This window comes from Notolabrus celidotus, chromosome 14, assembly GCF_009762535.1.
Source record: "Notolabrus celidotus isolate fNotCel1 chromosome 14, fNotCel1.pri, whole genome shotgun sequence".
Classification (NCBI taxonomy): domain Eukaryota; kingdom Metazoa; phylum Chordata; class Actinopteri; order Labriformes; family Labridae; genus Notolabrus; species Notolabrus celidotus.
The window spans coordinates 13,508,897-13,525,978 of record NC_048285.1 but is presented as its reverse complement, the minus strand read 5'-3'; the positions used below and the strand labels follow the sequence as shown (position 1 = coordinate 13,525,978).

General features: G+C 40.8%; 1 protein-coding gene across 2 annotated transcripts; it reads right to left on the bottom strand.

Annotated features, from left to right (window-relative positions):
- Positions 1 to 479: 479 nt before the first annotated feature.
- cul3b (cullin 3b) lies at positions 480 to 16,295 on the bottom strand. Of its 2 annotated transcripts, none has more exons than XM_034701157.1 (16): positions 16,031 to 16,295; positions 12,222 to 12,419; positions 9,235 to 9,348; positions 8,546 to 8,706; positions 7,966 to 8,080; positions 7,561 to 7,789; positions 6,349 to 6,494; positions 5,604 to 5,780; positions 5,274 to 5,444; positions 4,721 to 4,828; positions 4,171 to 4,295; positions 3,933 to 4,029; positions 3,194 to 3,328; positions 2,309 to 2,495; positions 1,904 to 2,049; positions 480 to 1,735 (listed from the first exon to the last, which is right to left on the bottom strand). In XM_034701157.1, the coding sequence occupies exons 1-16, from the start codon at positions 16,091 to 16,093 to the stop codon at positions 1,604 to 1,606; spliced, it is 2,304 nt and encodes a 767-aa protein (XP_034557048.1). In that variant the 5' UTR covers positions 16,094 to 16,295; the 3' UTR covers positions 480 to 1,603. The 2 variants fall into 2 exon arrangements, with proteins under 2 accessions (XP_034557048.1, XP_034557050.1); XM_034701159.1 differs by having other exon boundaries at positions 3,194 to 3,325.
- Positions 16,296 to 17,082: the final 787 nt, after the last annotated feature.

Genomic DNA, 17,082 nt, shown 5'->3' with positions numbered 1-17,082 from the left:
AATGCCTTCCTTGATTTTCATTTAAAGAAAGCAGCCTCATGAGTGACTTGTATTGGTTCACAATACAAATACTTTTCCAGCTGAAAAGTTCACTTTATCTGCTTCCACATATGTAATCAGAGTATTTATCATCTAATTTTGGTATCCTTCTTAAACATCCCATATCAAGTGAAGTTTTATACATTTTGGGGCTTGTCCACTTGTTTCCACTTATCTTATATCAGAGGTCAGATATCCAGAACACCTCTCAATGAGTCATTACCATATAAACTATACAGCTGAATCCCCACCGCAATGAGTCTTAACAATGCTCAACAAACTGCACCACAATCACTAAATCATGTTGATTGAAGGAGCAGTTCCTCGTGAGCTTGATGATTTTGACTGTGGCTGCCTGTTTACTTAAGGTTTAGTTACGCTCAGAGAGGCCAGCATTTCTGCAGAGGCCTTTTCTTGAACAGCGTTAAAAGATGAAGAACTCCATCCCTACACTTTTTTATTCTACATTTAATATGATGAAAACAAGGCCCTGTACAATCCACCTTTGCAGTGAGTACAATTAATATTTTACAATTTGTACACATTAGAACATGGTGCTGGACTGGTTTCACCCGTTCAAAATGCAGTCAAGAATGACAAAAAAAAATCCTCTTTGAAACCTGCACCACAAGAGAACCTTCCATTCAAAGAGAGGAGATACATTTATTGGCCGATCATACAGCAGGCCTTAAGTGAAAAATGTGTCACGAGAGACCAAACACTGTTTATGGAGCTTTTGTGTGTCGTATTCCCCTGATCGATCCACTAGATAAAAACATGCTGTGAAGCTGCAGCTCTTGATCTCTTTATGTACTAGACACTAGTACAGACCTGGCTAAAACATTGAAAATGACATTAAATATTTTAGCTATGTGAGGTGCACTTAGTTTGTATCAGATATTAAAACAACCTCAAAAAACAGACATAAATGCAGCGCAAGTTAAGCACTCGTCATGAATTCTCAAGTACTCAAAATGTTCTTGTGCAGCCGTTTAAAACCAGGTCTATATCAGTCACCACTTCCTCCTCTTCTTTCAATTTAAAACCTTTGAGAGGAAGGGGCCAAGAGTGTCTGTCCATCTGTACAGCCATCAATGTGCCACAAAAAAAAAGTTAAAAAAAAAAAATAAGGAAAAAAAAAAAAACAACAGAACACATTGGCATCAACATTAAAAACAGGGGAGTGATTCAAATGTTTTCTTGGTCTCCATGTTGCCACTTATGCTTAAACATGTTCACTCTCATTCTCAGCATCATATAAGTAATTGTCAGACAGGCTCGCCCAATTCTCTCCGAAGGCCACATAAAACATGATTTTGTACAAAACTAGATCCACTCCTTTCTCTTTTCTCAGCAGAAGTAATCTAACAATGCTAGAATACTTCCCCAGCTTGTACATGACGCTTTTTTTTCTTTTACACATTTTCATGGAAGAAAAGTTAAGCTTCCCAGTGTTTCCCAGAATCAACGATGAAAGCACTTCCATGTTCGTTCAAACCCATGGCAGTCCACCAAAAACAAGGCTCTCAGTTGTTTTTAACTCCATTTAAGCTTGCATTGAATTTTATGCTACATAGGTGTACACTTTTCGGTCCTCTGGTGTTCGTGCCAAATATTCTCGCTCAATGAGTCCTTCGATGCGCTTCTTGATTACTACAGGACTAGGGAGAAATCGTGCTCGCAACTGCTGCGTTACCTGCAGAGACAAAGACACAGAAACAGAAACATGTTTTTAATTATTCACAGATTTTTAACAAGAAACTTGATTTGTATTTTTTGCCCATCTAGGGGCTGCAGTCACTAAACACGAAAAGGGGGAATTATGCTGATGAAGGAACAAATTCAAATGTTACAGCGGACATACCTCTGCTACTAGGACATTGTGCTGCATCTTCTTCCTTGACTTCATGATGCGAACAATGGCAGCTTCAATCTCATGCTTTCTATCATCGTCCACTTTCTGCCGTGTCTCCTTCCTCTCTGGGTCTGACTCACCCTGTTTGGCAGCCACTGGATGGTGCACAATAAAGAAAAATAATGCAAAAAAAAGATGGTGTGATTAAAGTAATACATGTTCTGACGAAGTGTTCTACGTACACTCTGATGAGCTGAGGTGATATTTACTAAGTGTATCTGCTAGTGCAGCACAGAGGGTTTATTTGATTCAAATCTCTTCAATCTTCAGAAAGCCCAGGCTCTGCATTTATATCAACAATGCATCAGAAATTAAGTCTGTTAAATATAATTTTAATCTTATGATCTAATGTACCTGTCTGGATCTTGACACGGTGGAGTTTGGAGGTAAATTGGTCATTGACTGTAAACACATGGCCATTCTCTATCTCCTTGGATTTAGGCTCCTTGGTGAGGACTCTCTGGGTGGGTTTCCCACAGGCCAAAGACTGCAACGCCCGAACAAGCTCCCTCTCTGGGATGTCCGTCTCTTGCTGGATCTCCTACAGGGTGGAGAGATCAGATTCAGGGTTACAATGGAACAAAAACATGGATATAAAGAATGGTACTTGCATTGACGACGCTTTCCTGCTGATACTGACAACTGTTGATCAACTGGCTGTTATTAACTGGATAAAATGACATCACGTGATTTATATGTACAATTTAAACGAGATGTAAAACTAGAAAAATATTTGTAATTTGAAAACCAGAAGTATAGACAGGTTATCTGTGATTTTAGAACGAATAACACCAGGATCCCTAAGGTCACTGGAAGGTATAAAGGCTTGGATAGAAAAGATAGGATTTGAAACCTTTGTCATGATAATCGTGTGGGCGATGAGGACCATATTTTGTTTAAATGCAAGAACACAAGCATTCTGAATAATGGAGAGAGGTTCATACCCAGGTATTATTTCAAACGTCCCTCTGTGTTTAAGCTAATTCTACTTTTGCAATCAGACAAGCCAAAACTTATCTGTAAATTAGAGGCTTTTCTGAAGAATGTCCTTCCTTTGTTTAAGTAAGATCTGCTGTACTTCAACCATTCCCTGAGCCATCATTATACTGTTTTGTTATTTGTAATTTATGTTCTGCGGCTCCATACCATGTGATCATGGTCTAATCATCAAATTAAAATGAAATTAAAAGTTATTTCGCAGGGCACATGTAAGAGGAAGATTATGTAGCTGTACTGTACCTCAAAAGTGGACTTCTCTCTGTTGTTAAAAAGCATGAGGATGGTCATCTGGAAGGTGGAGACCTGCAGAATGTGCTTCCTGGTGTTGGATCCTGTAACCTGAGCTCCTCCTACCCCGACCTCTGACCCGTCCTCCTTTGTGCAAGTTTGGGGAATAAAAACAAACATAATCTAAAAACAGGTGTCTTAGTTCACATGCACAAAAAATTACTTTTCTTTTGGAGGCCCAATAAATAGAAAAACTTCTTGTTGCTCAGTCCAGTTATCTTCTTCAAAAGCAAAGTGATCACAACTACTTAACACTAATAGGCCTTTTCATACTGCTGGTGAAGGTTGTGATATTTATGCTACAAAAATGTCTTGCATTCAATATGAATGTCACAACTGCAGAACCTGAAAACACTAATGTTATGCTGTTGTGGGATCATTATGAAAGAACAAAGGAGTGATGAGAGTGGAGCTGCGTTACCACGCTGTAGAGGACTAAATACTTATATTTTATCAGTCAATCAAAAGTTGTCTTTGCTTTTATTTGAACTGTGCATTAGTCTGTCTATTCACAAATATGTTACAAGGTATTTAGCCTCACGTTCATGAGTAAAGTTCAGGTGAAATCTTGTGCTTGTAAATCTTTGCAACATATCCTTAAAAAAGCGTTAGCAGAAGTGTTGTACAGCACAATCACAGCACAAAGTATTTGAAACTAAGTGCTGATGTTCTGTTTTTCACTGGCTCGTACCTTTTTGATGGGACCGTAAAAGGTGGCGTTTAGATCTGCAGAGCCCATATGGTGCTGCAGTGTGAGTTGTCTGCCGCTGTGTTTACCAAGATAAAACCTACAAGCAGAGAGGAAATATTACAACCTATAAATGTAAGCTTGAGGACTTTCTGGGATCATACAGAGAGACATTTCAGAAATGTGACATTACACATAAAGGGGAATGTTAATTATGTGCAAAAGTTGAAGACAGACTGACCTTCTAAAGACTTCGAATGCATGTCGCGGTGAAGGGGGGATGTTGCACTTGGGTGTAGCTGATTGTGTTGGCCAGTATCCTGTGGTCAGGACTCTCACAGTGAGATCGACTCCACCGAGTGATACCTGAGGTTTGAACAAACAAGCAGGTTTCAGTCTGAGCTGATTTAATCAGATCCTACTGCTCACTGCTAACATAACATTTTTGATGCTGCTCAAAAAAAAAGGAAACCTAATCTGACAAATTACCAGAGAGCACTGACGCATTTATTGTTTAATAATCCCTGTTGTGGATGTTTTGTGCATCACGCTTACTCCAGGAAATTACAATTGAAAACACAGTCAGAGGCAAATGACAAGAAGCCATGTGACAGAGCAGCACAAGACAGAAATTAGCAGCATGTATTCATGAGATACGGATAGTTAGGTATTTAATTAGAACAGAGCGATGCAGCATTGCTCAGGCAGTTAGGAGGCTATGTACTGATCAGAGATAGCAAGTGGGCTCATTATTCTGACAGAATGAGTTGTGGCGTGTGGCGTTCCCTCACCCCGGTGGTCTGTAGATGTTGTCTAAACTCATCCATGGTGGTATTGGAGATGCTCATATCCCTGAACATGCCCTCCAGCTTCGAGGTGAACTGACAGCCGCACTCCGTCTGAGAAATGAAGACCATATGAAAGATCACATTCAGTTCATCGAAAGAGATTTAGAAAAATTCAAAGCTCACACAGTGGTCAACTTATCTTTTCAATGAATAACAGCATCTAATGAAAACAGCCTCCTTACAGCGTGTTTCCTCTATACTTAACTTCTTTTGTAGCACATATTTTTATTGAATAAAGCTTAGATCATCATCACCACTTCTAGATACTTTTTCACCAGATTGTACAAAGTTGCTCTACAAATTAGATAACAGCTTTTATTGTCAGTGGACTGTGAAAAGAAGGTGTCAAGGATTGAATGGGAAGTTATTAAAAAAATATGTGAAACTGAAGTGAAAGTTCTCTTCAAGGTTTTTCATTCAGGCAGCATCACACAAAGCTAATGCTCATTATTTCACTGAAAAGAACTAAACATGGTTATGTCACACTCCGGCTCACCTTGAGCTTTGAGATCATGTTCTTCTCAGAGTCGTCTGACACGCTCTTGTTGGTGAGCAGCCTGCGGGCAAGGTGCTGCTTGTAGTACCTCTCAAACACGTCCTTCTCCTGCATGAAGCGGAATAGCACCATAGCCTTGTCCAGTATAGACTCTACTTCCTGCTCTGTCAACTGGACCAAAGAACAATATCATGTACATTAAAGGAGAGTCATAAACTGAAAACCAAACATGACTGGAAATTGACTTTGAAGAAACCACAACAAATTATTTGAACTTAATGAATCAAATAAATCAATGGGATTGTTTGTTAGAAGAATAAAGATGCGTACCCCTTTTACTCCTTTCTTTAGTTTGTCATCAATAAAGAGTGAGAGGTACTCCGGGGAGCGAGAGTTGAGATTGAGGAAGTACTCAAAGTCTCCTGCAATGGTTTGTTTGAAGAGTCTGTCATTATTGAACGACTCCTGCAGGAAACGGTCAAATCGTGACTTCAGGTCCAGCAAACCCTGCAGGAAGGAGGCAAGGGTGCAGGGATGAGGAGGGATAACACAGCAGCAGGTTACTGAGCAGTAGCTTACCACAGTGACTACAGTTCCAACAGAGGCTTCAGTGAAGGAAAAGCAAAACTCAAAAATGTGGACAACTGTCAGTTGGAAGAGAGCCAGAACATGAGCATAGGAGTGGAAGTGCAAACCACAGAAACTATTTTACACAGTAGCTTCAAAGGTACTGAAAAATGGACATCGAGAGAATTTCTGTGAAGCGCCTTCTGTCTGGTCGCTGCGATGACCTCACATGTTATTCAGTGAAGTGCAGAAACACAGTGTGGTTGAGGGCAGGGCTCACTGTAGCCACAGACGCTGGGGGTCAGAGCAGTTACTCTCCTCTGGGAGGTTGTAAAAGCATATTTTTGTTAAAGCTTTGCACGCTAAAGTGTTAGGAGAAATGACTGCTTCGTCTCTAAGGTTAGATGGTAGGACTGTCGGTTTTTCTTACATTAACCCCAAATATATGTGGTCTAAGGTTACAGTCGGCTCTGAAAGAACATCACTGCACTCTTATGTGCCGTCATACCTGGATGTAGTCTACAGGGTTCTTTCCCTCTCCCTCCTCTGACACCAAGGCCTTTCCTTGCTCCCGCAGGTACGAGCTCATGCACTCACACATGGTCTTCAGTCCATTAGGAACCCTGCTGAATAGCTTGTACATGCACGCCAAATCTGTGATGAAGCACGAACACACACACACAAACACACAGATGAAAAAAGGTTAGAGCAGCTGAGATCTGCTGAGGAGGAGGCTGATTTGTGTAGCATGGACTAAAATACCTCTAGTGTGCTCAAGGTAACACTTTCATCACTTCATCATGACTGAAGATACAACACTGCAGTCTGAGTGTCATCTAAATTTTATCATTGAAATGACATCCCTCCAATCTTCATGTTTGTAACATCAGGAAGGGGAACATTGTGATCACATTTATGACCTGGTAAATTATTAATCTCTTGCAAGTGACATTTATATGGTTCCTGGTACATCCACCTCTCTGTTTGAGTGACACTTACACTTTGATTGTACAGTGTGCAGGCTCAGTCTTGGCAGCGACATCACTACAGGTCTATCTACAGATGCTGAAGGACTGTAGCAAAACTAAAGGCCAAATTCCACCAGATCCGTGTCCGGTCCATCTCCGATCCGTCACGGCACCGGATCTGATAGGTTTCTATTCCAGTCATTGTGTTAACCCCCACTGGATCCGCTCCGTTGCGTTCCGGGTTGCGTCTCTGACCCGGCAGGTCAGAACGCAACGGATCAGATACGCAAGCTTTCTATTCTTGCCGGACGCTGGAGCACAACGCATCAATTCAGCAAAGAGCAGATGGAGCAGGACAGGAAGTCAGGCACCAAAACAAAATAAAAACCTGGTTCATTTTCAGAATAAAACACTGTGTTATCACCAGATCGTTTTTAACTTAACTATTACAAAAATTGTAATTTAGAGCGAAGGCAGGCCTGGAGTCATCAAGTCAGAGATTTTCAGAGGCTGATAAAGACAACATGGATGAGGAGAGGAGGAGGAGAATCCTTGATTCAGTGTTTGCCTTGGGAAAACCTCGGTCACATGACTCCAGCTGTCTGGCAGTCCTGCTCCATGCTGCATTCTGAAAACACAACCGGTGGGTGTTGACGGACGAGAGAGCACGGAGCCGGACGCAGCGAATCGGAGACGTAGCGGACACGGATCTGGTGGAAGTCCCATGTAATAGAAGCCTGCAGCAGTCTTACCGTCAGTTTTGCCATTTTTAAGCATGTGCACCAGGCCGGAGTTCTCCATCTCTACGATGGTTTTCATGTGTTTGGAAATGAGCTCCCGTTCCACCACCTTGACAATGGGCTCCTCTGTGGATTTGTCTAGGCAGTGCATCACTCGCTCAATCTCTTCATTGATTCTGGCTTCTACTTTTTTTATATACACACTGGCACTGTTTTCTGCGAGGAACTTTTGGCTCTCCATCTGTGTGAAAACAAGAAACACTCAAGGGTTATACATGACAGAAGTGCTCCTGAAAGGCTATTTCCATGTTTTGAAAATCAATTAGATGAGTACTAAATTTTATTTACAGTATATTCGTCTAATAGGGATCAAAATTAAAGACTAAAACTGAACAGTCAGGGCATTCTCTGACAAACCTGGAAAAATTCTGCAGACATTTCTAAGAAAGGCGCCTCAAAGTCTTCTTCATAAACAGATCTCCCTTCAAGGCCGAGGATCATTAACATTTGGCAAGCGTTTCTAATGGCCCCCCTGGAGAAGCAGAGCAAATGTGAAGCATAATCAGTCAAAACTGTAAAAACAAACTTCAATATTACACAAAACCCACCAAACTATCCAGATTTTAATTTCACATCTGATAACTTTTGAAAGTTTGTGCATAAAACAAACACCAAAATTAAAACAAATCCCAGTGCAGAAGGCTGAGAGAATAAAAGTCAATTCTTTGAAGTATCTGTGTCTATTTTTAATGATCATCCTGTCAGAACTGTTTTTCATATAAACTTGACAGCTCTTTCATTGTAAGGTCAAAAGCATGCCTCTCGTCCAGCTCTGTTGACAGATGATGGTTTAACTTTTTCTTTTATTATAAAACTGAAGGAATATATTAAATTCCTTCACAACAGTGCGGATGAAAGTAACATGAAGCTGTCAGCACTAAATGACATTCGATTAAACCATCAAGCACTGATTGATGTCTATGAGTTTTTTTGGTACCTGTCTACCACCTCTCCCTTCCTCTCTCGTGCGATCATGTCCAGCAATGTCTGCCGGAGGTGGTCTCTGATGCAGCCGTAACGAACCACCTGATCCCTAAAGATGATAAGGCCCAGGTTGTAGACGTTCTCTACGTTGTTCTGCTGTACATACACCCGGTCCTGTAGGACACACAGAAAAATAACAACACTGGATATCAAACAGACATTGTTACTTTTATATACTTGATTATATATTTCAACACGTATTATTCTAAAATTCATAAAAAATGTCCTCTTATGAACTCTTCATGAAGTATCTAATCATGTGGTTAGTTTAATGTCAGTATTACTTCTTGACCCAGCCTTCAGCCTCACATGTTTTGACATAACAACGGATATACTGATAAGATCAGCTGTTACAGGGAATAATTTCTGTCTCAGAGATGACATAATAAGAACACTTCAAATGCAAATAACATCTCCTACACATATGATGGCACTGGCTGCATATGTAACACAGAGTTTAGTGCCTTATAGAACTGTTAGCACACTCTCATAGTGAAGCAGCAGCTATCAATTTGTGTGAATGAAGCTTAATCATGTCACAGTCACGTGTCAGCATCATTTCCTGGTTCTCATAAACATAGTAGAAGCCGAAGCATTTATGTCACGTGTTTACTAAACTCCCAGAAATCATCATGTTCTCACCATGTACATCAAGATGTCTCTGATCATCACCATGGCTGTTTGATGGTCATTCCATGCCTGATTTAAGGTTTGAAGAAAGTTATTGTTTAAGGAGTTGAGGACATCTTCTCGAACCTTTGGAGGAGACAAACACAAAAGCATGAGGCACCACAATCTGCAGTATCGATAACAGATGACAGAAAATGTGAGAAAAGCTCCCCGATCGATCTGACGCTCGCATTTTTGGATTTGTTATTCTGGCACGCCTTTATTGTGATCCTACTTTGCTGCTTCTTTTACACCTGTTCTGTGCTAGTCAGGCATAAAACAGCCTGCTAAAAGTCACACTGCAGTGTGACTCAGCACTATTAATGTCACTGTAGAGTTGGATTCATAAGGTCACATCGACCTCCCCTTTTATCTACTTCTGGACAGACAGAATGAATAATCATCTCTGCTTCTGCTCAAACACACCATCAACCCTCATGGCCTCATCCGTGTTTTTAAATACACTCAGATCAAATTTTAGGATGGATGAACAACCCAGAAATCTAAAAAAGCCTTCGATTCACACTCATTGGGAACATTCATAGCGCACCATGGCTTTAGGTGTTTAGTTTTGTTGCATTCTGCTGTTAAGACAAAGCTGCTCTTATGTGAATCTTTTTTGACGACTCTTACACTTCAGTTTCATTATATAATAAAACCTGTACATTCATTTGAAAAAAGTCTGTGTATTCTGCATTCCCTGAAGTGTTGTCCCTCATTTCAAGCTGATGAACACTGCCATGGAGGGCCAGCGGAAAAGCAATGCTCCCATCCTCACGGCCTTCTCGAGAGGAGAAAGTTAAGTGTTGCCTCTAAATGCTCTTGCTGTCATGTCCGTCGGTACTGGAAATGGAGAAATCTGAATCCTTCCATCAGAAAGTGTTCAATAGTTGTGTAACCCAAAGATCAGAAAGTCCCACGAGAACACGCTGACAGTTAGTATGTCTATAACATCTAACGAGAAGCGTAAAAAAAGGATCACCTCTGAGTAGTTTTCAACTCTTGATCCTGACTGAAGTGTTGAGTAAGGTTTGTAGATTTGAAAGCGACATGAAGTTTTCTTTTAATGAAAGTGATTACTTCTTCAGTACTTTCTAATAAAAACACACTCAGGTGTCAGATGGCTCTCTTTAAACTGTTGCTTGTTGACATATCCTGAATGCTAATTCACTCAACCTGCCAAGTTGATTTTATGAATTCAATTAATATGTAAAACTCTCTTGGCAGCTATTCAACAGCAGACTGATGATGTATTGCTCACTTGGTCTCTGTGTACTTCCAAATTCCAATTCTAAAGCCAAACTTCATTTGTTACGAATTATACGCAACAAAAAGTGACAATTATTCAAAAACAGATTGCTTCCCTCACTTGTCAGCATGAATCTGAAAACAAATAAATATTAGAGTTAGAGAACCAGTTCAAGTCAATTGTGTCACTTAAAAATAGATTCTTTCCTGACTCCACTAACATGAGTGATTCATAGACAAGCACAGCAATAGAGAGGTCTGACTGCAGAAACCTTCCATCTTTCAAGGTGTAGGTAACAACCTGTGAGAGAGTAACAACCCCTGAGATTGTTTCCCTCAGCTGCCTCTCAGACAGCTCATGTTTTCTTTGGTGTCTTATTTTGCGAGGACAAGCTACTGGCCGAGCAGTAATATTAATACACAAACCTCCTTTCAATGATTTTTGTCCTGCCTGAAGCAGGCTTCAGAAGATGAACACTCCAGCTTAAATTCAGCTCAATAACTTAATGAAGAAAGTCTCCTCTTAAAGTAAAGAGCGGATGTTTTCTGCTTCAAGCCGAATGGAATAGAAGTGAACTTTAATTAAAAGAAGAAATGTAAGTACAAGCATGTTTTGAGTGATCCTGTGAGCAGGGTGTCACTGCTTCACATTAAATGCGATTGCCTGATTGGAAGTGCCAAATTAAACAGGCTGAAGAGGAGCACCCTTCTGTTTGACATACTTTATGTTGATAGAGGGAGGAAGCAAGGTTGCTTCTCGATGATACAAATGGCTTATGAAAATAATCTCTCTCTGTATAAAAGGGCACTTCATGAAATTTCAAAATCTCAATCAAGTTAACGCTAATGTTGTCACCCTAAAGGCAGGTATACACTACAGGATAATCGGGCTGAATTTTGTCCCGATCTCCCCCTTACGATCAAAGCCAGCAAAGGCCTGATTGTCTGAGATTTGCAAACGACATGGTGTCTGATTTTCCTGTGGTGTGGTGTGGTGTGGGGTGGGGTGGTGTGGGGTGTGTTAAGAGTGATTCTGTTCGGTCGGAGCCGCTCGGAAGGTGTCAGAAGGAGAGATTGGAAATAATGAACATGTTTAATATTTGTGACTAAAAATCCTGTAGTGTGTGGGATGCTCCGAGAGCAGGTGTGTAATGTCACGTGTACCGGAGCAAAAGCCAATCAAGACACAAGCTGACTCAGCTGATTGATGGAAAGGAAGTAAAAACAAACAAAAACATGGCGCTGGCGAAAACTCACCGCTGTAATGAATTCAACTCGCAATGTAATGCACACTACCCACATTCCCACCATCTCCATGACTGTTTCCATAATCGTTTTTCTTTTTTTTAGTGTGTTTTTGGAAAGTAAGAGGCTGAAAACATTTATCATTGCTTCTTCCTGTTCGTCCGCCATGTTTGTTTAAACCGAAGTCACGTTTTACTACGCAAGATTTGGAGTATTGAGTGTGAAGAACCTGATACTCTGCTGAAGAATCGGTTAGTGTGTGGTGTGCTCCGTAGTGCACACCACACACTATAAGATCAGAAGAGAGAGATCTTGTGCGATCTGTCTTTTGTTATCATCAAGTTTGTGGTCTCTAAATGTGTGAAGGTTTGAAGAATCATGTAATGTGTGCCAGGCGTAACTTGTCCTACCTATGTAAAGTGTTGCCTGGTGTTTTCCCACATGTCTGTGAGATGTGTTACTCTTACTTTGTTGATAAGATGTTCAGTGACGACCTCCCGCAGGCCCGTGTACAGCTTCTCTCCGTGTTTGTGGAGCACCATTGTGTAGGCGTTCCTGTACAGTTCCTCGAAGCTCAGGCCGCTGTTGTTCTTCCTCTGAATCTCCTGGATGGCATTCTTCAGAAGGTCCCAGATATTGTTGACGTATTTTTCATCCATCGTCATCTGAAAATAGAGCCATAGATAGGATGAATGAGATGATTATTTCGACCAAAATGCACACCCTAGATTATTATTACTAGAATAAGAGGCTTGATGCAGACAGACCCCCACCTGTAGAGTTCTGTCCTCTGGTTTAGGGTAAGTGGACATGGTGAAGAAAAAAACATCTTTACTGTCAGATCTCACATCTTATCACCAAAAGAGGACCTTTTCACCTGATCTGAACTTCTAAAGCAACATTGCCACAGAGAATGAGAGTATGTACAGACTCTCCCTAAACACAAGCACATGCTGCCTCAACTCGGAGCAGGATGAGTCCAAGTGTTGGGGAGAGAGGTGTAGCACATCGCTGCAGCACAAATCTACCTCTCTCTCACTCACTCACTCTCTCTGTCATTGTTGTGCGACTGACTTGCTTCTTTTAGCTCGTGGAAGTGTCTGCTCATGAGCAAAAAGTACAGATGTAGAGCGCACAAAGGTAGGCAAGTCATGACTTGTGAAAATCCTGCAATGACCACAGGATACAGATGTTTTTTATTTTTGATAAGTTCATTCGTGGATTGCTTTCTGAATGTAAAGAAATACAGAAAGGAAGTTAAAGTCTACCCTACACCCTTAAAGCTGCTGTTGGTAGTCACAGAGTAAACATCTGTTCAGAGAGAGGGACTTCAAATGCCAACTCTATCCCTCCCAACCAGAGTTCCTCTTAGCCCCCCAACACAGACCGGTGTGTGCAGTCATGATAGTGCCAGACTCATAACCAATCGGAGGACGTAGTAGGGGCCGCCCCTTAACCAATCAGGACAGAGGATTGGAGATTAGCTATGATTGGTCCGTCATAACGGGAACAAGGGGAATAATAACATTGCTTGATACAAAGGCATTGGAAAACGCAGAGATTTCACAATAGTCTCAAATTACTCCACTTACCGATGGGCATTATGACCTTTTCTCCAAACCCAGCAGAAAAAAAAGTAACGTTTTTTACACCATTCCTACCAACAGCAGCTTTAAGAGTCTCCTCCACACTTTCATCCCTATCCATCTTGTTATGGCTGGTTGATATCAGGGTCTGCTGTCTGCCTCACATCAAATATCATAACATTACAGTTACTTCACTGGCAACAAGAAACCTCCTTATCGTAACAGATTATTGTGAATGCATGAACATTAGATATTGGCAAAACATACAACTTTTCCTTCACTAATTAAACAGTGAAGCTGATGCACATTAAACATGTTTCATTATTCCATTCTAACAATGGGCTGTGGACCAAGAGACTCTGGTTCTCTGTTTCCCCCTGTAGCAGTTGGTGCATCTTAATATGGTGAAGTGTAGCACCTGTTTAATCTCTCTCATCTTCAAACCCTGCACCATGTACATGGCTCGATTTCTGCCAAATCTGACTGAAGTGAAACAGTAAGGAACGCCATGCAAGAGAAATCTTAGTTGAAGTGACTGTATAATCCCAGACATTTCTGAATGTGGCAAAGATCAACTGTACCACAAACTGTACAGTCCTTATTTGCTATTTATGTGCACGCTGAAACCTACTGCAACTTCTGGGAGCTTTAGTTAAAGCAATATCGGTACTATAGTTGTTAAACAAGGTGTGATTTAGAGATGTGAGGTCCACGTACGAGTCAGTCTTTTGAACGGCTCTTTTAAGTGAACAATGAGAACCGATTCGCAGTTGTGAGCTGTTCATTTGGGAGCCGTTTTTATATGCAGATTGCCCACGCTGCCTTCATGTGTCACCTGCGTGCCACATGAGTCTTTTGTTCACACTTCTTCACACTTCTACACTTTGTTATTGTTTACATTGTTTTAATGTGGATTCAAGTCAAGGAGCTGAGCTCCTGTTTGTAAAGTAGTTCAGGTGTAGAAACACCAGGTAGGGTAGTACAATTTTGCATTCACATTTTTTATAATGTCCTATTTTTTATTTATTCTAGTTGTATTTATATTTTTTATATACATATATATTAATTCTTATTTTATATTTTTTTCCTGTATTGGTAAAATGTTCTTGTGTGGAAAATGTTACAGTAAAGTTGTTTTGCATGGAAGTTATCTGTAGCCTGCATAGTTTTTATAGTGCCACAAAGTTTTTTAGGTGAGGGAAAATCCAAAATAGTGATCTCACTGTCGAAGCATGGGGATATTGCACCATCTTATGGCATGTTTACAATGCCAAATGAAATTATAATCAATATTTCAGAATAATTCACACCCATAGAGTATATATATTGGTGGGATGAGAAAGTTTGAATTATTCTGATCCAAATCTTATCTTATAACTGCTGCCAGTGATTGTTTCCTTGATAAAAACGAGTTACCCCAGTTGACTTCTAGAAAATTAATAAATATAACAATGAGCCAAAGAGCCAGTCTTCTAAACAGCTCTTTGAGAGGAATGGCTGCCTCAAGATCCAGTTCCCTTCAAAGAGCCATAAATCCCATCTCTAGTGTGATAAGTCAAGATTTGAGTATCAGTATGAAATGCTTTTGCAGGTTTTTCACCTTTACCAGCCACCACAGACAGCATGTGGACAAACATGCAGTTCTGCATGGTACTTATTTAGCTGCTCTGCTTTATTGTACTGCAATTATCATGTTTAGAACTAAAGCTGTTCCCCCTCAGCATGTTTGTGGACTAGGAACTTCATTAATGGCGCCACAAGTGGGGAGGAACAGTGTGTGCTGACTTCAGCAGACAAGCCCAAACACATGCATGTCAAGATGCTGCTCACAGCAAGCCACTGTCAAGACTGGGCCACATTCAACAGGCTCATAGGAGGCAAAGATATAGGCCTCCCTGATACAATGAATGTAAGGTAGCTAGCTATGCACTGGCACCAGCAGCACCCAGCCAGAGATGAATCCAATGACATGACGTGAAAGGTGTGTGTTGATGTTGTTCATCCACTCACTCTCAGGCTGATGATCAGTTTAAGCAGAATGAGGTCACTTCATAAATGAGGTCTCTCAATGACTTTCAGACAAAAGGGAGCGCTATGTGGAGAGAAGACTCCTGAATCTTAATAATTACATGCAAATCATGACAGAAACAGGATTTGACCCTCTCATTGAAAAGCTATATTCCCCAAAAAACTACTGTGAGGACAGCTAGGTTGTTATATTGTTAGCATGATCTGACTGAAGCTGTAGCTCCGGTGCTGCTGCTACTGCTTCTTGCAAACCTCTAGAAAGCTGACCGACATTTAAGTGCACAAAAGTCAGTGATGTTTAGAGCTCAGATATTAATACGTCAGGGTTTTCACACAGAAACCCAAACGCCATGAAAACAACAAGTGTCAGGGGCCAGGGCTCACGTTAGCATATCCAGTCAGGTAGCTAACGTCTGAGGAGTTGTGAGATAGTTTAACGTTATTAACAATTAAAGACATAAATGAACCTTTTTGAAACACAGCACCCACTTAAACCACCCAGTCTGAGGGAGCCACACAGGGCATTCAAAGGCTGCACTGTGTTTCTGGAAAGTCTATCTACTGCTCAGCTGCTTAGCCTTCTAGCATGTAGCCCAGCAGACCGCGGTGGTCGAGTCCCCGTCTCCCAGCTACACAGAGCTCCTCCTGCGGCGTACACTTACAGGAAAGGCCCGTATCCTCATTTTGGTGTCCTTCTTGGTGCCGCCTTTGCTGAGATTGGACATGGTTGCCTCGTCCGTGGGCTCTGTATTCACATGAAAGTAAACTCCACGGAGGGACGGGGGTGACTGCTGGTTAGAGGAGCAGCCGACGAGCTTTCACTCGACCTCGTAGCCCCGCTCCGGCACCTCAAGTTTATTGTTGACAGCCAAACGCCAAATCCGAGAGTTCTTCACACAGCAATGGCGGACTACCTGCAGATCTCATTGCGCAGAGCTCACGCACTCCAAATCACGCGAGACTTCAATAACTTGGAACACTTGCACAGACATACACATTTAAGCCTTTAACTTATTTTAATACAAATTAAGTATATGTGATAATTAAAAAAAATATTGTGTTTTTGTCTTACATGGTGTTTTTTAAATTTTAACAATTGTTAAATGTTATATGTTTCATATTTCTTGTATCTAGTTCTGCATCAGACCAACTCCTGACTGCAACATGAAAACCACCTAAAACAATCTGGAATATTTAATTAATTGAAAAGTAATTTAAATTGAACAACGTTCAACTTTCTGGCTGTATTCTGTTTATTTTATTTTATTGTCGGGTTTTTTATTAGCATTCACAGGATTATACAATAATGGTAACTACGGCGGCCCTGAAGGGCAAATCAAATTTACAAAAGATGAAACACTTTTACAAAGTTGGAGACAAATTTACATTTTGGAAAACATTTTTACATTTTATAAAACAAAAATACATCAGCACAACACTTTTTACCAAGGCCAAAACAAATTTAGATTTAAGAAAACAAATTTACAAAAAATTAAACATTTTCACCATTTCTGAAACAAATTAACATTTCATTTTTAAGGAAAGGGAATGTACCTAATACCGGAAGTGATCCAGAAGTGATCAAGTTAGGGGTCTATTAGTTTGTTTTGATGGAGAGAAACCAAACGGAGCGACATGGTTTACATATTAGGACATCCTCAGGTCTCAGAGTGAGGTGTCAGACCTCAGCTGAAAAAGCATCATGTCTCTGGAA

Bases quoted from the DNA above. Each gene is read 5' to 3' on its own strand.
- cul3b (XM_034701157.1), bottom strand. From the start codon at position 16,093: ATGTCCAATCTCAGCAAAGGCGGCACCAAGAAGGACACCAAAATGAGG. The intron at 8,707-9,234 runs GTGAGAACATGA...TGTGTCCTACAG, and splicing joins GAGACATCTTGATGTACATG to GACCGGGTGTATGTACAGCA. The intron at 5,445-5,603 runs GTACGCATCTTT...TCTTTGGTCCAG, and splicing joins TAAAGAAAGGAGTAAAAGGG to TTGACAGAGCAGGAAGTAGA.